At 39.8% G+C, this 21,687-nt stretch overlaps 2 protein-coding genes across 2 annotated transcripts; both read right to left on the reverse strand.

Annotated features, from left to right (window-relative positions):
• Positions 1–16,261: 16,261 nt before the first annotated feature.
• Positions 16,262–18,663, reverse strand: LOC149091270 (uncharacterized; the record flags this gene model as incomplete). Its single annotated transcript, XM_089261981.1, has 1 exon — positions 16,262–18,663. A coding segment is annotated over one exon (483 nt), but the record flags the coding sequence as incomplete, so codon positions are not given.
• A 5-nt stretch (positions 18,664–18,668) lies between these two features.
• LOC149091271 (uncharacterized) lies at positions 18,669–19,404 on the reverse strand (the record flags this gene model as incomplete). Its single annotated transcript, XM_089261982.1, has 1 exon — positions 18,669–19,404. A coding segment is annotated over exon 1 (681 nt), but the record flags the coding sequence as incomplete, so codon positions are not given.
• Between the last annotated feature and the right edge of the window lie 2,283 nt (positions 19,405–21,687).

The raw sequence follows: 21,687 nt of genomic DNA on the forward strand, positions 1-21,687 counted from the left end.
CCGCGATCTTTCGAGCCGCACGGTTGCTGATCGCGCGCCCTACTAATTTGAATTATGCTTATATTCTAAAACTGGTTGCTATGAAGTCTATGTAGATCCGCGTTGACCCTCCAAGTCCAAAAAGCTATGGTGGATATATCTACGCCTAATAGGGGCGTGGCAAATCGGACCTGAAGATATAGTGATTTTTCAAATTTGGCTATATTTTAGGCACTATTGAAGCCAGAGACTTGAAATTTGGTATATATACGCGAGTTGACCTCCCAAGTCCAACAAGCTATAGTGGATATACATATGTGCGCCCAAAGGGGCGTGGCAAACCGCAAAACTTTATATCTCCTACAGTTTAAGAGCTAGAAGCTTCAAATTTGGATAGTTGAGTTACTGGTAACCTCCTCTATCGATGCCCCAAAAATAATTGTCACGCCTCTTTGGGGGCGTGGCATATCAAAAAATACCCTGTAATTTTCACATTTTTTGAGCGTAAGCATTCAAATTTCGCATTTACATTACCGTTAGCTCTTTCTAAGAACATTTATAGTATCAAATTGCGACATTTATATGCTTGAGCTATCTATGTATGTACATGAATATACAAATAGGCTTAATAGGCATTGATAGCACGGAAGGAAAAGCTACAAAAGCTACAATTTCTTTAAAGCCAAATTAAATTTGAAATAAGAATAAATGCCCCTTTGTAAACATAGCATCATGTATACGGACTGTGAATGAGTATTCCGCAGTCGGTAGCGCCCGACTGCAACGTTCTTACTTGTTTTTTTTAATTTCCTCTTATTTTGCTTTTTTCTTTTATTTCATTTTTTCTCCCTTTTTTTATACCCTGAACCCATTGAAAATGGGAAATCAGGGTATAATGGTTTTGTTTAAAGTATATAACAGGCAGAAGGCGTAGCAGACCCCACAAAGTATATATTCTTGATCAGGGCGACAAGCTGAGTCGATTTGACCCTGTCCGTCTGTCTGTCCGTCCGTCCGTCCGTATGTATGAACGCGTCGATCTCTGACGATATAAGAGCTAGAGACTTCAACTTTTCTTTAAAATGTCCGTATATTGCGCACGCATATCGAGTTTATCACTAAAAAACCTTATCGAAGATTTCTTAAAAATTTATATCACCTACATCTTTCAAGCTAGAGTCTCCAAATTTAAAATGTATATTAAGATGCATTTTATACAATTTCGTTTTTTGTTAAAATTTACAGCCCCACCCCTAAATCCACCCTGTCACCATCATCTTTGTAAAAGTCGTATTTTATATATATATATTTATTTTTTTTTTAGTCCATATATATATATAAGTGGTGGTAAACTTTTCCCTTATATATATACATATATATATATATATATATATATATATATATATATATATATATATATATATATATATATATATATATATATATATATATATATATATATATATATGTATATATATAAGGGAAAAGTTTACCACCACTTATAACTCGAGATCTGCTGGACCAATTTTCATGGTTTTTGATTTGTTGAATTTGTCTCCGCTACGAGTAGGATAGTAGATCTTAAAAATACTGAAAAAATTTGACGAATACTTGAAAAACGCGGTTTTTTCCATAAAGATTCAAATTTCTATTGATACTCAGTAGGCTTGATAACAGTGAAAGTTTTCGGTCCTGCTCTCATATTATACAATAGTATAGAAGTAAACAATGTAGTCAGTCAGTCTACGGCACAGCCTCAGGCGACCCTGACTATTCATAAAAAAGCTAATTTTATAAAAAAAAATTTGTTTGTCTCAGACATTAATTTGTGTAAATTGTTCATATTTATATATCTCGATTGTTTTGTGGTTTTGTGCGAGGGCATATTCAGTATGACTATTAATAAAAATGCCGTGTCCTAGAAGATCTAATCTTTCCCGGCGGACCCATAATGCAATTAGGCAACGGAATAACGCGAGTCAATTATCTGACGAAGAACGAGAAATCTCCCGAGAAAGGCGCCGCAATCAGTTCAAACGAATGTACCACTGTTGAATTCTAAACAGAGGGAAATCTATGATACACTGATTAATGCAATTGATGATGGAAATGGTGGCTTAGTTTTTTTGGATGCCCTCGGTGGAACTGGGAGGACATTTCTCATGTCATTGATTTTGGCAACTGTACGTGCGAGATCCGAAACTGCGGTAGCAATCGCCACATTGTTAGACGGATGCCGTACGGCTCACTCAGCGCTAAAATTGCCATTAAATCTTCAAGCTACTGAACAACCGACATGTAACATTTCAAAACACTCTGCAATGGCCAAAGTATTAGTAGCATCAAAAATTATCATATGGGACGAATGCACTATGGCGCACAAGCGCGCATTGGGAGCACTAGACCGAACATTAAAAGATCTGCGCAATGACTCGAGATGTTTTGGTGGTTCAATGATTTTATTATCTGGCGATTTCCGACAAACACTACCAGTAATTCCAAGATCTACTGCTGCCGACGAAATAAACGCTTGCCTAAAAGCATCAAATCTGTGGCGATATGTAACCAAACTTCAACTGTCTGTAAATATGAGAGGTGCATTGTTGAACGATCATCTGCTGATGATTTCTCGAAGCAATTGCTGAATATCGGTAATGGCCGTATTCCTGTTGACGAATCGAGTGGCTTGATTTCATTTACTCAAAATTTTTGCAATTTCGTCTCATTAAAAGATGAGCTTATCAACAAAGTATTTCCGAATATCATTGCTCTCCACAAAAATACTAAATGGTTAAGTGAGCGAGCAATTTTGGCGGCTAAAAATAAAGATGTGGATGACCTTATCTTATAATTCAAAATAAAATCGTTGGTACTCTGTATTCAAATCTATCGACTGTGTAACAAACGAAGAAGAAGCCACTAATTATCCAACTGAATTTTTGAACTCCTTGGATGTGCCTGGTTTACAACCGCACAATTTACAACTGAAGGTTGGCTCGGTAGTTATTATGCTTAGAAATTTAAACCAACCAAACTGTGCAATGGAACGCGTTTGGTGATAAGAAACTGATGAGCAATGTGGTTCACGCGTCGATACTCAAGGGAAAATTTAAAGATGAGGAAATTCTTATTCCCAGGATTCAGATGATATATATGATATAGACTAAAAAAAAAAAAAAATAAACATGTAGATATAGACTTAAACAAAAAAAAATTAAATATTGTGAGGAGCAATATAGAGGTATGCACGTATTAATGTATATGAAAGTACGTATATGCGGTGCGTTTATATGCATATACGTGATACACATGTTGCTCCACACAGCGACGCGAATACTTTAGGAGCGACCCTCGCACTGGAGAGGGGGTCAAAGTCCTGTTAGAGGCGGTCTCTTTCGCTCCTACAGATTCAGCAATGGGTTCGCGTCGCACGCACGACGACCATCAGTGACCGTTAGCCGAGGTGCCGTTCGTGCCGGGTGATAGTAGTGGACACTTTCACTCGCAGGGCACCAACGGTACTTCGGCCAATGGGAGGCTGCCACGCAATTTGGCTTGAAAGTGGCGTCACGCGGATCACGCCACTTTACCGTTTTTATGGGCATGAGCGGCTGAAAGGCCCCGCTCGAGAGCCGAACAGGCCCCGTTACCACCCGAAGCAGGGCCTGTGGCTGGGCTATAAAAGGCCACCGGCGGCTCCATACGGGATGATTAAGTGAGGATTAGATGAGAGGAGACTACGATCAAGCGAGTGAAAAGTGATTAGTGAAAGTCAGAGTGCCGTGAAAGTCAACGCGAGTGGTAAAGCAGGACTCCCAGGACTTCAAAGGACAGCAAAGACATCGGGGGAACAGCAAAGACATCGTGGGAACAGCTAGGACATCGTGGGAACAGCAAGGACATCCAGTGGGAATCTTTGCGACAACGAAAGAGGCAACTAGCATCATCAGCAGCTCCGATCAGGACATCGGTGCACATCAGCGGCTTAAGCGAGGCCTGCACATCTGAGTAAGTTCACGTAGCCGTGCGCAAGAGAGGTGTTTGTGAGTGAAAACGAAGCTAGTGTGGTGCTGTGAGCGAGTGGCATAGTAGGAGAGGCCTGCATATCTGAGCGAACCGCCAGAGTTTACAGACCGAAGTCCTGGCGTTTCCCGAATCGTCCTGGTAAACTAGCGTGTTTTTAGCATAACACTCTCCCAGCCGGAAACTAGCCCAGTTTAGACTCGGGATAAACCGAAGGTTCGTTACAACTGGCGCCCAACGTGGGGCCCTGCGATAAGAGTTTAATTAGCATTTGTGACTATGGTGTGAGCGTTGGTGTATAATTTGAAGAAGTTCCTCTTGCCCAGAGGATATCTGGAGAAGCTGGAGGACGACGTCAAACGCCGGAGGTAGATGGTAGACGAGATCTTCAAGGTCTACATGGTGGAGATGCACCCTCTCATGCAGCCTCTGCGCTATGGAGCAGACCATGAGATGAAGCGCATCTATAATAACAGTCTGCCTGATCTGCGTGCCTACACCCGCCTGTATCAATTCCATAATCTGGTCGAATTGATGCACCTGGCAGACGAGTTCGAGGAGCTGGCACGGCTGGGCCAGGCACAATTTATGGCCATGGACGACGCTGGAGGCGATGTGGAGTATTGCCGCATGGAGGATGAGGCGAAGCTGTCACCTGCGCCAAGGACAGGCGCAACCGGAGCAAGGACACACATCCCGAATCCAGCCAGGGCATGCCGAGTGTGTGGCCAGGAGGGGCACCGCGCTTTTACGTGCTGCAACAAGGCACTGGATTTCTGCTGGCAGTGCGGGCGCATTGGGGTGAGCCCGTTTGCCTGTTGCCAGTCGGGAAACGATCACGGAGCATGGATCAGGATGCAGAACAACAGGCCCATAAAGCAACGCTACTTCCCCAAAAATCCAAAAATGCAGGCGGAGATCAACCTGCAGGTGGATGAGCTGCTGGCCAAAGGCTGCATTGAGCCCTCGAAGAGCCCACATAGCGCGCCGATTGTCATGGTTCGCAAGAAGAATGGGAAGTGGCGGCTATGTGTGGATTTTCGACAGCTGAACAGCAGATCCATTAAGGATGCATACCCTTTGCCGCGTGTGCATCACCTTTTGGATCAGCTGCGAGGGGCGCGCTACATCAGCAGCCTGGATTTGAAGGATGGGTATTGGCAGATACCCATGGAAAAGGCCAGCAGACCACTGACGGCATTCACGGTGCCAGGAAAGGGGCTTTATCAGTGGAAAGTGATGCCGTTTGGACTCCATTCTGCGCCGGCAACATTTCAGCGAGCGCTGGACCAAGTTATCGGCTCAGAAATGATGCCCCATGCCTTTGCCTACCTGGACGACATCATCGTCATCGGCCGAACGCGGCAGGAGCATATGAACAACCTACGAGAGGTGTTCCGGCGACTGCGGGCAGCCAACTTGAAGATCAACATGGACAAGTTCGATTTTTTCAAGAAGGAGCTGAAGTATCTGGGCCACAAAGTCACGGAGGATGGCATTTGCACGGATCCAGAGAAAGTGGCCGCTATCGCCGAGCTGAAGTCACCCACAAACGTAAAAGAGTTACTCCAATACGTGGGCGTGGCTGCATGGTACCGCCGCTTCGTGCCAGATTTTGTAGCCACAGTGCATCCGCTAAATGCACTGCTCAAAAAGGGCACGAAGTGGGAGTGGACGGAGGAGCGGCAAAGAGCGTTCGAGACGGTAAAGGCCAAGTTGACGGAGTCACCGGTGCTGGCGTGCCCTGATTTCTCGAAGCCGTTTTGCTTGCAAACGGACGCAAGCAACTATGGGCTTGGGGCAATCCTGACGCAGGCCTCGGATGACGGAGAGCGCGTCATTTCGTATGCCAGCCGGACACTGGACAGTGCTGAAAAGAACTATTCAGCTACTGAAAAAGAGTGTCTGGCTATAATCTGGGGCATACGGAAGCTCAGACCATACCTGGAAGGCTACAAATTTGTAGTGGTCACTGACCATATGGCTCTGAAGTGGCTCAATTCGATCGAGAGCCCAACGGGAAGCATTGCCAGATGGGCACTGGAGTTGCAGCAGTACGACTTCGAGATTCGCTACAGGAAGGGCAAGCAGAATGTGGTAGCAGATGCGCTCTCACGGCAGCCTCTGGGAGAGGAGGCGTGCCGTTTGGTCAAGAGCAAGGAGATGCCAGCTGGGACAGGATGTCGCTGGCTCACCAAGCTTCGGCAGGACATCAAGAAGGCGCCACATAAGTTTCCAGACTATATGGAAGAGTCTGCAAACTTATATCGGCACATCCCGCATCAAGCCGGCCACGAGGATGTGGCTGCATGGAAGTTGTGCGTGCCGGCGGACCGGCGCAAACAAGTTCTGGAGGAGAACCACGACGCAGCCACCGCTGGCCACCTTGGGAGCCGAAAAACGATCGCTCGGGTGGCAGCGCGGTATTACTGGCCAGGTATGTACCGGGATGTGAGAGCATACGCACAACGCTGCGAAGGTTGTCAGCGATATAAGCCCAGTCAGCTGCAAGTTGCTGGGCAAATGCTGACGTAGGTGCCCGAAGAGCCATGGGCAACAGTTTGTGCCGATTTTGTTGGCCCTCTGCCGAGATCAAAGCATGGGAACACTATGCTTTTGGTTTTCAAAGATCGCTTTTCGAAATGGACGGAGATGGTGTCGCTGCGGAGCGCGAATAGCGCGGCTCTCCAAAAGGCATTTCGAGAGCGGATCTTGGCGCGGTTCGGCACGCCGTGCACGTCGTGCATTCAAGGTGTTTCTGGAGGAGCTTGGGGTGCGTCACCAGTTGACAGCACCATACACACCTCATGAGAATCCCACTGAGAGGGCCAACAGAACAGTGAAGACGATGATTGCGCAGTTCGCTGGAGGTGACCAGAGATGCTGGGACGACGCATTGCCGGAGTTGACGTTGGCGGTCAACAGCAGCGTGTCAGCATCCACAGGGTATTCGGCCGCCTTCATATCACCCAAGGACGAGAGCCAAGGCTGCCCAAATCGCTGTTCGACTCGCAAAAAATCGGCACAGGGCAGGAGGCACAGAGCCCAGTCGGGAGAGCCAACAAGATGCGCGAAGTGTTTGAGATAGTGCGTCGAAACCTGGAGAGAGCTGGACAGGATCAGGCGCGGCATTATAACCTACGGAGGCGGCAGTGGAAGCCGGCCGTAGGTGACAAGGTGTGGGCAAAGGAACGCCACTTGTCGAATGCCGCAGAGGGATTTGCACCAAAACTGGCACCACGCTATGGAGGCCCTTATATAGTGGCCAGTTTTGTGTCACCAGTAATCTGCCGGATCAGGTCGGAGGCCGATAAGCGGACCAGGACGGCATATCTCAAGCCGTGGAGAGGAGCCACGGGTAAGCATTAAAGTTGTTTCGTTTTTTTTTTCCCGAAAAAAAAGGGAGTGAATACACAGTGAAGTGTATTGCTTCTAATTTAAGAGCAGAAAGAAGAAGAAAAAAACACAGCAAAGTTTTACTCAAAAGTGCATAATTTCGGCTGCGAAATGCATCTGTGGCTGGAAAACTACAGTTGCCATCGGGAAAATTATGGTATATTGGGTGCGCAACAATTTGTTTGAACTGCGCGCGAGTTATGCAACCAAATTAGCAAAGCATTTTCGACGTAAGCGACCGCTTCCAGTGAAAATGCTCGCCAACGCTTCCATCGATAATGCTCAGCTAGCAACAATAAATGTAAGCAACAAATACCTACATGTATACAACAATAAATGTAAGCAACAAATACCTACATGTATACATGTTTATATACATGTATACGTGTATATAAACGTTGAAAACGATCAGCTAGCAACAATAAATGTAAGCAGCAAATAGTCTTAAGATTCATTCCGAACAGAACAGAAGTTCTTATTATTAATAAAGCAAGAATTATAATATCCAAAGATATTAAGTGTGTTTTTATTGAACTATCACTCAACATCTAAAGACAATTCTGTTTCAGTGATGAACAGTTTTATTGTGCTTGTGTATCTAAAGATATATAAAGTATAGTGAAAGACTATAACTGGTGCAGCCGAATGGAACTGGGGATGGAACCAACCTGGGAGCAGATGAAGACGAAACTTATGGAACAAATGCGGCCGAAGACGACTTACGAGGATGTATTCGACAGATGCAGATTCATTAAAGTAAATAGTTTAAGAGAGCTGTTCTTAGAGTTTGAAAAAGCAAAATGTGAAATAAATAAAATATACATGTTTGATGAACAAAAACCTACAATATACGAAAAGGATAAAGTAGATAGAGATCTGTTGAATATATTAATAAACGAAATAGACACCCCTGTAATAATAAAAGAATAAAACGAACTGATATGTTTGGTGATCATTGAGCGAATGCTTTATTGAATTATAAAAGGTTTCGTCTTAGCCTAAATACATAAAGTTTACATAAAGAATTCTGTCGCTAAAAGCAGCGGCAGAATGGGAGTATATAGCATGCTGTATGTGTGTGTATATATGTTTTTATGTATATGCAGAAGGCATATACATTTTAGCGTTTAAGCTGCGGCGTAACAATGCTTACGTTGCAGATCCCACGCTGCAGGCCAGTCTATACATAAGTGACCGATCATATTACGGCACTTATGTATAGATGTTTTAATATAAATAAAGCAAACAAAGTGTTGCTATGTTGTGAGCATGATAATCTTCGGGCATATGTAAAATCATATATTGTATACACTACTATATGTGAGCATATGCTTATATGTCATACAACATACTACACCCCATTCAGAATTCATGTCGATCAAGGCATTTCTATGCATGCTCTACAAACAAAATATTCAAACATTAAAGCACTAGATGATCCCAGGGCTATATCACAGAGATATAGAAAAGCAACTAACAACACTCACCAGAAGCAAAATAACGCTAACACCAATATTAACACAAGAATTAACACTAACACTAAAACCAACACCACATACAATAGACCAAGTCAAAACAGCCAGCCCTCTAATAACAACAAAAACACTGGCCAAACAAATCAACAGCCAGATAACAGACCACAACCCAACCAAAACCAAAATCCTAAACCAAATTATAACAATAACAAGTTAGAAAGCTCTAGTCGAGACTGCTCGACTACGAGATCCCCTGAACCCTACAAGCAACTGATATTTCAATAATGGTTAGCACACACACGCATACAAACAAATACACGCACACACATACACATACAAATAAACATACGCATACCCACTCACACACGCATATACAGGCGATTGCGCTTGGGATGCGCTGCAGTGTTGGCAGTATTATGAGAACTTATTTGTTGAATAATTTAATTTCTAGACATACGATCGTAATGAAACTTTCAGAACGTAATCATGATGTTTAAATGTATGTGTATACCGAAGCACAAGTATACGACTTTTACAAAGATGAGGGTGAGGGGGTGGATTTAGGGGTGGGGGGTAAATTTTAACAAAACCGAAATTGTCTAAAATGAATCTTAATATACATTTTAAATTTGAAGACTCTACCTGGAAAGATGTAGGAAATATAATTTTTTAAGTGATCTTCGATAAGGTTTTTTTATCGATAAAAAAGTATCGGAATGAGTTATCGTTTTTTAGTGATAAACTCGATATGCGCGTGATATATACGGACATTTTAAAAAAAAATTGAAGAAATCGACTCAGCTCGTCGCCCTGATCAAGAATATATATACTTTGTGGGGTCTGCCACGCCTCCTTCTGCCTGTTACATAAATTTCAACAAAACCATTATACCCTGATTTCCCATTTTCAATGGGTTCAGGGTATAAAAACAATGGCTCAAGACAAACAAGAATGTCTCATATGAGCGTTGATACCAAAGGGAACGATTTCACTCCTATGGAAATCGAAACTTTGGAAGAAAATCAGGCAGAGGAAGTAAATTGTTAGATACCTTGCCTAAGGCAAACTTACCCATAATAACGTGGAGAATAGGAAAGGAGGAAATCAGATGCTTAGTCGATACTGGTGCGACGACAAGCATCTTAAAATCAAAAATTCTTGAACAACAATACCCAAAAATTGAACTCACCAGACCTTGTTCTTATAAAACTCTTAACGGTGTTAATATTGTAAAATACGCCGTAACCACACCTTTCCCCAAAGAAATTCCCTACTTGGGAACACTTTAGTGGAAACTTATAGATTTCCCAAACGAAAATTTCTCAGCAATAATAGGGAAAAACTTTCTAAAAGCATTCAAAGCTCAAATAAATAATACTGAACGATACGTACAATTACTAGACAAGAAATTCTATTTTTTAGACTACGAATATCCAGAATCAATGCACAACGCTTGTGCTCTGCAACCTATAAACATAGATCATATACGAGACCGTCTCAACCTCGAACATTTAAATGACGAGGAACGCCAAGCTGTCGAAGCTCTACTTGCGGAATCCAATGATATATTTTTTCGGGAGGGGACGTTTTGTCAGCAACAAACCAAATCTCCCAGGAAATTATTGCTACAGTGGATAGGCCCTTATATTCTAAAATATATAGATATCCTCAAATCCACGAAAAAGAAATAAATAGACAGATAAAAGAAATGCTTAAGCAAAATATTATAAAAGAAAGTAATTCCCCCTATAACAGCCCCTTATGGATTGTTGAGAAAAATCTCGATAATTCAGGGTCAAAAAAGTTCAGAATTGTCATCGATTATCGTAAACTGAATGAATTTACGGTCGACGACAGATTTCCAATTCCTAATCTTAATTCCTTGCTAGATAAACTGGGTAGATCACAATATTTTACAACCCTCGACTTAGCGAAAGGTTTTCATCAAATTATCGTTAAAGAGGAAGACAGACCAAAGACAGCATTTTCAACACCGTCAGATCACTACGAGTTCATCAGAATGTCGTGCGGACTCAAAAATGCTCCATCGACATTCCAGAGACTTATGAACGAAGTCTTGAAAGACTATATTGGCGAAAACTGCGTCGTCTACATGGACGACATACTACTTCAGCACATCCCTTCAAGAACATATGACCACATTAAGAAAAATATTCAAAACTCTAAAAGATGCCAATTTAAAAATCCAAGTAGATAAATGTGACTTTCTGAAGAAAGAAACACGATTCCTTGGTCATATCTTGACCACTCACGGCATTGAACCAAACCCAGACAAAGTAAACATTATTCAGAACTTAAAATTACCCCGAACTGCAAAGCAGATCAAGTCGTTCCTAGGAATGACAGGGATTCGTTAAGGATTATGCAAAAATAGCATTCCCTATGTCAAGATATCTGAAGAAAAACATGACAATCAACACCGACGACCCAAACTACATAGCAGCATTTGAAAAGTTAAAAACATTAGTTACAATAGTCCAGTCCTACGATACCCAAATTTTTCTAAAAAGTTCATTATCACTACAGATGCCAGCAATTTCGCGATGGGAGCAGTCCTTTCTCATGAAAGTCACCCAATCACATATGCATCCCGAACGTTAAATCAGCACGAATGTAACTATTCAACCATAGAGAAAGAGCTCCTAGCCATAGTGTGGGCCGTAAAATACTTTCGACCATATGTTTATGGTAGAGAATTCAACCTCGAGAGCGATCACCAACCATTAAAATGGCCGATGGCTAAATATACAGGCAAAGACATAAGCCCAAGATTGCAGAGATGGCTCATCAGTCTGGGAGAGTACAACTTCCACATAGAATATATAAAAGGGAAATGTAATAACATCGCTGACTTTTTGAGTAGGATTAGAGAGGACGAAATAAACCTAATGGAAGTTGAATCCACGAAGGATGAAGACAACAGATCTCTAGCAGCTCAAACGATTCATTCTAAAGAAGAGGATCAGGGTTTCGACATGTCTATACTAGAAACAGCAGTTAACAGATTCAATGTACAGCTAATTCTTACAGAAACGAAACTCGAAACCACCGTACAGGTGTTCGACAAAAAGAGAATTTACATTATCAAGAAAGACGTAGAAGACAACCAAGCAATAAACATCTTCCGACGAGAAATAACAACAGGAAAAATAGGAGTTTTTTCAAACCTAAGTGACCATGAGTTCTACCAATAACAAAAAATAATAGCGAAGGAATACACTTCCAACCCAAAAATAAAATTTGTAAAGTGCACTAAGTTCTTTAGAGATATCGAGTCTGAAGATGAACTGCATACCCAAATAGCCTTATTTCACAAAAACGAGAGTGGCCATTGCGGAATAGTTGCCACTTATCAGAAGCTTAAACTCGAAATATACCACCCTAACCTTAAGACCCATATCCATAGAATAATCAATAACTGTGACGTTTGTAGTGGTGGGAAATACGATAGAAAACCTATAAAGAACAATTTTTATCTTACAGAAACACCAAAAACTTGCGATGAGATAGTACACGTAGATACATACGTTAACTCAAAACAATCCTTTATATTATTCATCGACAAATTCTCAAAACACGCCATTTGCTTCCCACTTAACGACAGAAATAGCATCACAATCGTAGAACACATTCAACAATTTTTGTCAATAAAAGGGAAGGTCAATAAATTTGTCTTCGACGACGAATTTAATAGTCTTAATGTCAGAGAATTTCTAGAAAAAGAACTAAACCAAACAGTCACACTGGCAATAGCGACGTCGAAAGTCTTAATAACACACTAACAGAAAAAATTCGCACACTAAACATAGAAGAGAAAAGACCAATAATCGAACAAATGGCTAGAGCTGTATACTTTTACAATAACACATACCACACCACCACGAAATTCACGCCATTTGAAGTACAGAATCACAAAGTAGATCACTTGAAATTGTACGAAAAAATGTTAGCGGAAAAATCCAGAAAAATAGCGAAACTAAATGATAAAAGAGAAACCTACATAGAGAATAGAACAGAGGGATTTATTAAGAATTATAAAAACCTAAGACATAAAGAAGAACCCAAATTCAGAAAAGCAAATTTACAAAATATCCATACAACAAATGTTAATAGACCTACCAAATTTCCAGGTAATACTAACAATCATCATCATGATCCTGTTGCCAACGCTGTCGGCAGCAATGATCAATATAGCCTCAATCCTGGTTGAAAACGGCTTCGTATCACTAGGGGAGAGCACAGTGGAACTGGTCAACAATTCTACCACCTTAAACATAATAGCGTCAGCTAAACACAGCCTCTTTCATCCTTATATATTAACAAACGAAGTATTCACACTCTACAACATAGACTTCAACAAAATTAAATTAATCCGCATGGGAGTTATGATCCACGAAAATAACATAATGATTGCAATTAAAATACCAACTAAAATCATAACAACCACAATATTTCTGATAACCCCACTAACAAACCAGAAAAATAAATGAATCGACATGAGTCCCGAAAGTGTGGTAAAAAGCCAAAACAAAACTTACACATACGAAGAACACAAAAGAATAAATGAACTGAAATTGAGCTCTAACTGTAGAAAAATTGTAAAATGATAGAACACGTAGAGTTTAAGGTGCAATTAACAAACGAAGGCACATTAATAATAAGCTACGCAGAAAATAATATAATTTAATATACCATTGATTAAACTTACTATAAAAATAATACAAAAACATTCTTAGAAAAAATAAAAAACACTAAAGCCATTCATAGGAATATACATACATACATATGTATATCTATACAAAATGTAAAAAAGGAATTCAGGAGAATCCCTCATCAAAAGGGGGAGGAGTTATGCAACCAAATTAGCAAAGCATTTTCGACGTAAGCGACCGCTTCCAGTGAAAATGCTCGCCAACGCTTCCATCGAAAATGCTCAGCTAGCAACAATAAATGTAAGCAACAAATACCTTGTAAATGTATACATGTTTATATACATGTATACATGTACATATATAAACGTTGAAAACGATCAGCTAGCAACAATAAATGTAAGTAACAAATACTTACATGTATACATGTTTATATACATGTATATATACATATATATAACGTTGAAAAACGTTGAAAACGCTCAGCTAGCAACAATAAATGTAAGCAACAAATAGTCTTAAGATTCATTCCGAACAGAACAGAAGTTCTTATTATTAATAAAGCAAGAATTATAATAACCAAAGATATTAAGTGTGTTTTTATTGAACTATCACTCAACATCTAAAGACAGTTCTGTTTCAGTGATTAAGTTTTATTGTGCTTGTGTATCTAAAGATATATAAAGTATAGTGAAAGACTATAAATCGCGTACGACAGCAAGCAGTGTACAGTACTGCACCGAAAAACTTAGCTGCCAGTGCATGTGCAATGCACTATGCACAGATACAACAACAAAGCAGTGCAAGTGCAAGCAGTACCCACCTGCAGTGTATGCGCCCTTAGCAACAGCGCGCGAATTTTGTTTTGAGTTCTTTATTTTTGAAATTAAATAACATGGTTCAACTTCTTCAGTTAAGTCTCAGATTAGAACTGACTTTATTCAAATGCTGCTAGCCTATCCGAGCGACATAGCATCATAATTTTAATTTCACAATGTTGCTAGACATTTCTTCATCATTTTAATTTCACAATGTTGCTAGACATTTCTTCATAATTTTAATTTCACAATGTTGCTAGACATTTCATCATCATTTTAATTACACAATGTTGCTAGACATTTCATCATCACAAACATGCAACATTTAGGTATGGACTTTCTCTCTTAGTGATGACAAATCGCTTAAAATTATGCTTATATCGATTACATAATTACATACATAACTTCTCCCTCATTTAAATAAGAATTCTCCTGAATTCTGTGTTGTTATTAATTTTCTTATTAAAGGTAATATATAAGGTAGGTATTACTTATAATTATTGTTTTGTGTAATGAATAGTAACTTGTTTATATTCTTTGATTAATTATATATTTTTGATGTCATTTTGAATACTTATAAAGATAGCTGTTTGTCAGAAACATATACATATGTAAAAGAAATAAAATTATCAACATTTGCTAATAGATTTGATTTGTTCTGTTATGCTTCAGAAAGAGCGAATTTTGTTTTGGTTAAGTATTTGATGAGTCTTCAATTCTGTTATCATTCTTGTTTTCTGTAAATTTGTAAACACGTTTTATATTTGCTGGGTTAATATTCTTATGTTTGGCTTTTTTAAACTTTGGTACTTCTTTGTGTCTGACTGCTTTATAATTTTAATTTCTCTGTTTCGGTTGATCTTATCCAGCATCTTGATTTTAGTGGTTTCTATATTATTCTTAATGATTTTTAAATCTATTTTATTATTTTGCGCTTCAAAAGGTGTGCATTTAATAGTAGAGTGGTACCTGTCGTTATAATTTCTTACTGCCCTTTGCATATTTTGTTTTACTAATAAGTTTTCTGTTTCTGTATTATGTATTATCCTAAACTTTTCTGCCAATGAGTTATGCAGTCTTTCTACATCTGCATTGCCTGTATGGCTGTTTGGTTTTGTTAAATGTAATTCAATATTTTCTCGGCTTAATAGTTCTTTAATTCTTATTGAATTAAATTTATTGTCAGCTACAATCTTATTTGGTTTGCCTATTTTTGTAAAATGATTTTCAATCTGCTCTACGATGGTTATATGGTTTCTATCGTTTAGTGGGTAAACGGCTGCAAATTTCGAAAATTTATAATAGTCAAAAAATATGTGTTTTTTATTACGTATGTGTCTATATGTATTATTTGGTTTTTATCCGATGGAGTTTCTGTTTTAACAAATTTGTTTCTAACTGGGTTTCTGTCATATTTGACTTCTTTGCAAAAGTCGCATTGGTTGATCACTGTCTGTATTAATTCTAATAACTTAGGGTAAAATATTTTATTTTTTATTTTGTTGTACGTCTCTTGAATACTAGAATGCATACTCTCTTGTACATGGTAAATAGATATTTGTTTTACAGCTTGCGTTTCAGTTTCTATATCTTGAGCTCTATGTGTGCATTTAGTGAATTCTATTTGTTTGTTGTTAGAGTATAATTGAATTAATTTTTCTTGCTCTATATTATATTCTTGATCCGGTAGATCTGAATATATACCTACTTTTCCTTTGTTTAAGTATTTTATAAAAATTTCTTCCATTGTTGGGAAGTCGTGTTTTGCCATGAAAATTATTCTTTTTCCATGAATCGTTTTACACTCTTCTGTTTTGCCATTTGATATTATTATTTGTGTTTTATATTTATTTACTATTTCTTCCTTTATTAGAAAATGATCCTGTAAATTTTCTTCTGCTGAATGTATAGTTGCTGCTAACGAATAGTTATCTTCTTCAATATTTGTTATTATGTTTATGTCTGATATATTGTCATTATCTTGCTGTGGGTCAAAATCATTACCTTTTATTCTGCTTAAGAAATCGGCTACTCTGTTTTCTCTTCCTCTTAAGTAATCTATGTCAAACTGATATTCTCCTAGTTTTAGTAACCATCTTTGATGCCTTGGCGAAATATCTTTCCCTTTATGTTTTGAATATAAGAATTTTATCGCTTGATGATCTGTTAATAGTTTGAATTTTCTTCCGTAGAGATATGGTCTAAAATAGTTTACACTCCATAGTATTGCTAAAAATTCTTTATCTGTTGCTGAATAATTTTTCTCATGATTGTTTAACGTTCTTGACGCAAAACAAATTGGATGCCCTTCTTGAGAAAGAACCGATCCTATGGCATAATTTGAAGCGTCAGTTGTAAGCGTGAATGCTTTTTCAAAGTTAGGGAACCTGAATATAGGATGTGAACAAATAAGTTGCTTTAACTTTTCAAATGCTTCGATGAAAGTTGGATCTTTTGTATTTATTTTAGTATTTTTCTTTAAATATTTTGTTATGGGTTGTGCTACTTTTGCGTAATCTTTAATAAATTTTCTGTAGAAACCTGTTATGCCTAAAAAACTTTTTATCTCCTTTTCTGTTTTTGGTAAAGGTAACTTTTCTATTATGGCTATTTTGTTTGGATTTGGTTTAATACCTTCTTTGGTTAAGATATGACCTAAAAATTCTGTCTCCTTCTTCATGAAGTTACATTTATCGATTTGAATCTTCAAATTCTTATCCTCTAATACTTTAAATATTTCGTTGATGGCTTGAACATGCTCTTGCAACGATGTGCTAAAAATAAGTATATCGTCCAAATATACGACACATTTTTTGTTAATAAAGTCTCTTAAGATTTCATTCATTAGTCTTTGAAAAGTGGCGGGGGCATTTTTCAACCCAAATGGCATTCTAATAAATTCATATAAGCCATGCGGCGTAACAAAGGCAGTTTTCTTTCTGTCTTCCTCTTTTACTAAAATTTGATGGTAGCCTTTTGCTAAATCTATTGTTGTGAAGTACTGGGCTCTTCCGAGTTTATCAAGAATTGAATTTATATTAGGAATCGGAAATTTATCGTCGATGGTTATTTCGTTAAGTTTTCTATAATCTATTACAATGCGAAATTTTTGTTGTTTTGAATTGTCTAACTTTTTTGGTATTACTAAAAGTGGGCTCGAATATCTTGAATTGCTTTTTCTAATAATTCCCTGTTCTTCCATTTCTTTTATCTGTTTTCTGACTTCTTCCTCATGCTGTGGTGGGTATCTATATAGCTTTGAATTAAGTTGTTTATCTGTAGTTGTCCTTATTTCATGTTCTATTTCGGTTGTACTAGTTAGTTTATCTCCTTCTTTAAAAAAAAGTTTACTATATCGTTTTATAATTTTCTTAACTTCAATTACCTCTTGTGTATTTAAATGATCTAATGCCAAGTTATCATATTTATTTATAGTACTCTCTAATGTACAGATTTCTTCATATTGATATTGCTTATTTATTATACGGTTTTCTTTGTGATTTAATGTTAAACTGTTTTTTTCAATGTTAATAACTGCACTCAAGAATTGTAGAAGGTCTATACCTATAATAAAGTTATATTTCCTTCCCTTTAGTGGGGCTAACTTCCAGCGGACTCTAGCGCTGTTTGGTAAATTGAATTCTCTAGGTGCTGTTGTATGAATTTCATACTCTATAATGTCCTTACTATTAATTGTGCTATATGATATGGGTTTATTCAGCTTAATCTTTGTGTGCCCATTAATTTGGTTGTTTACTAGACTTAAACTTGCTCCTGTATCTATTAATGCTATATATCTATGTTTATCGATGTTAAGTTCTAATAATGGTAGGCATTCCGAGGCTGCTTCATAAAAAAAACTGTATTATTAACCTCTGCCTGGTCGTAGTCATTTTTTGTTTCTTGGAAACTGTTTGTATCTTGCGTTGTTTCTAGGTTTTCTATTTCCATGGGTTCTGAATTCCTTGACCTATACTGTTTTGACTGTTGTGAAATTGTTTGCTGATTGTTTTGGTTAGGGTGACTCTGTCCTGAATCGTGTTGAGTATAATCTTGTCTGTAATGACCTGAGTTGTTTCTGTAAAATTGTTGCTGATTGTTTTGGTTATTGTTTTGACCACTTTGTGGTTGATAATAAGATTGCTTGTTATTGTTATAATTTTGTTGATAATATTGTTGCTTTTTGTTATAATTTTGTTGTTGGGTATTTTCTTTTTTGTAGTTATGATTTTTCTTGCTAGACTCAGCCTCAGCGTTATACCTATTGGGTTTACTTTTCTTATATTGAAATCTAATACAACTATTTTACTTTTCTTATATTGAAATCTAATACAACTATTTTCGTATCTACGTAACATCATTATTTTTAGAATTTCATTTAAATTTCGTTCTTCGTATATTTTATAAAGTAAAGTGCCTTGAGTCATTTCTTTAGCTGCATTTAGTAGTAAACTTTCTACGTTACTTAAATCTATAAAATTATCGTTTTGATGGTAAACTCTTAATTCGTCTGTTTTATACTTAATATTTTGTAGTTCTGCTGCAAGTTCGCTTACTGTGTCTACTTTTAACTCATAAATTTTACGGTAAATTTGATGGGGCTCCGTGTCCGGTCGATACCTCAGCTTTAGCGTTGACTTGATTAGCTGCCAGTTGTCTGGTTCCGGTATATTGATAACTACATCCTTCGCCTGTCCTTGGATTGTTTTGTTGAAGATTGTCCTAGTGGCCTCTCGTCTTAGTCCAGAGTCCTCCACTCCTTGGAGAAGGTACTCCACGCTGCTGAAGAACGAGTTAATTGATATATCACCAGTTCCCGTGAACGTTGCCAAATAATTGATGTTTTGAAACAATCGTTCCTTATAAGCCGCATTGATGTTTCCTTGAAGCGTGACGTAAGCTTGATGTTGCTCCTCTAGTTGCTGCTCCTTGTTGATCAACTGCTCATATAATTGCTGCGATGACATTTGTGGGTTAGCTTGTGCCATCCTGCTTTTGTCGTAATATGCTGCTCCCTTTTCTTTTCTGGTTGCCAGCGTTGAGATGTAAGGAGCAGCAACCAGCAGAAAGGCGTCTCCAGCGGCGAGGGACAACATGCGCCAAATGGGTGAAATGGCCATTGCCGTGCGCACATGCGCCAATGCCACCGGAGGGCTGCAAAACCGACAGGCGAGTTTTGCAGCAGCGCCCGGCGTGGGCATTGGCAGAGGCCAAGGGCATCACGTCAAGGGAAATGATGCCCGGCCTGAAAACATAATATTTTTGTAATTTTATGAAAAATTAAAAAAATATTGATCTTTTCACTTACCTGCAGAATACAGCATTGCCAGCGGTAAGCGGAAATGCAGCTGATGGCGTTAACAGCGGCGATCAGCGCGAAATGGAGCAGCGTAAAACGAAGCAGCGCAGAACGGAGCAGCGTAGCGAAGACGGGCGCCAAATTCAAACACGATAGTCTCGTGTTTTCCCGAAGAAAGAGGGGAGTGTGAGGAGCAATATAGGTATGCACGTATTAATGTATATGAACGTACGTATTTGCTGTGCGTTTATACGCATATACGTGCATACACATGTTGCTCCACACAGCGACGCGAATACTGTAGGAGCGACCCTCGCACTGAAGACGGGGTCAAAGTCCTGTTAGAGGCGGGCTCTTTCGCTCCTACAGATTCAGCAATGGGTTCGTGTCGCACGCACGACGATCATCAGTGACCGTTAGCCGAGGTGCCGTTCGTGCCGGGTGATAGTAGTGGACACTTTCACTCGCAGGGCACCAACGGTACTTCGGCCAATGGGAGGCTGCCACGCAATTTGGCTTGAAAGTGGCGTCACGCGGATCACGCCACTTTACCGTTTTTATGGGCATGAGCGGCTGAAAGGCCCCGCTCGAGAACCGAACAGGCCCCGTTACCACCCGAAGCAGGGCCTGTGGCTGGGCTATAAAAGGCCACCGGCGGCTCCATACGGGATGATTAAGTGAGGATTAGATGAGAGGAGACTACGATCAAGCGAGTGAAAAGTGATTAGTGAAAGTCAGAGTGCTGTGAAAGTCAACGCGAGTGGTAAAGCAGGACTCCCAGGACTTCAAAGGACATCATGGGAACAGCAAAGACATCGTGGGAACAGCAAGGACATCGTGGGAACAGCAAGGACATCCAGTGGGAATCTTTGCGACAACGAAAGAGGCAACTAGCATCATCAGCGGCTCCGATCAGGACATCGGTGCACATCAGCGCCTTAAGCGAGGCCTGCACATCTGAGTAAGTTCACGTAGCCGCGCGCAAGAGAGGTGTTTGTGAGTGAAAACGAAGCTAGTGTGGTGCTGTGAGCGAGTGGCATAGTAGGAGTGGCCTGCATATCTGAGCGAACCGCCAGAGTTTACAGACCGAAGTCCTGGCGTTTCCCGAATCGTCCTGGTAAACTACCGTGTTTTTAGCACAACACTCTCCCAGCCGGAGTGCGTTGAACCAACGCTCGGTAGGTGTGCTTCGCTAAAGCCAACCAGTGAACCAGCATAAGTTTAGGTGACGTGTACATTTTAAACTTATTCAAGAGAATATACATTTACGCTATAAAGCCTAAATTCACAAGTGACTAATTAATATCGCAGGGGCTTCAACAAATAAATTTGTTGGCACGAATCCACAGTCAGCTGAAACTAGCCCAGTTTAGACTCGGGATAAACCGAAGCTTCGTTACAACTGGCGCCCAAGGTGGGGCCCTGCGATAAGAGTTTAATTAGCATTTGTTACTATGGTGTGAGCGTTGGTGTATAATTTGAAGAAGTTCCTCTTGCCCAGAGGCTGAAGACGGTAAAGCCCAAATTGACGGAGTCACCGGTGCTGACGTGCCCTGATTTTTCGAAACCGTTTTGCTTGCAAACGGACGCAAGCAATTATGAGCTTGGAGCAATCCTGACGTAGACCTCGGAGGACGGAGAGCGTGTCATTTCGTATGCCAGCCGTACACTGAACAGTGTTTATAGCCCAGCCACATGCCCTGCTTCGGGTGGTAACGGGGCCTGTTCGGCTCTCGAGCGGGGCCTTTCAGCCGCTCATGCCCATAAAAACGGTAAAGTGGCGTGATCCGCGTGACGCCACTTTCCCGCCAAATTGCGTGGCAGCCTCCCATTGGCCGATGTACCGTTGGTGCCCTGCGAGTGAAAGTGATCACTACTATCACCCAGCACGAACGGCACCTCGGCTAACGGTCACCGATGATCGTCGTGCGTGCGACGCGAACCCATTGCTGAATCTGTAGGAGCGAAAAATGCCGACTATAGTCGGACCTTGAACCCTTTCCAGTCGCGAGGGTCGTTCCTACAGT

Source organism: Drosophila navojoa, chromosome 5 (genome assembly GCF_054131105.1).
Source record: "Drosophila navojoa isolate 15081-1374.11 chromosome 5, UAZ_NAV_1.0, whole genome shotgun sequence".
Classification (NCBI taxonomy): Eukaryota; Metazoa; Arthropoda; class Insecta; order Diptera; family Drosophilidae; genus Drosophila; species Drosophila navojoa.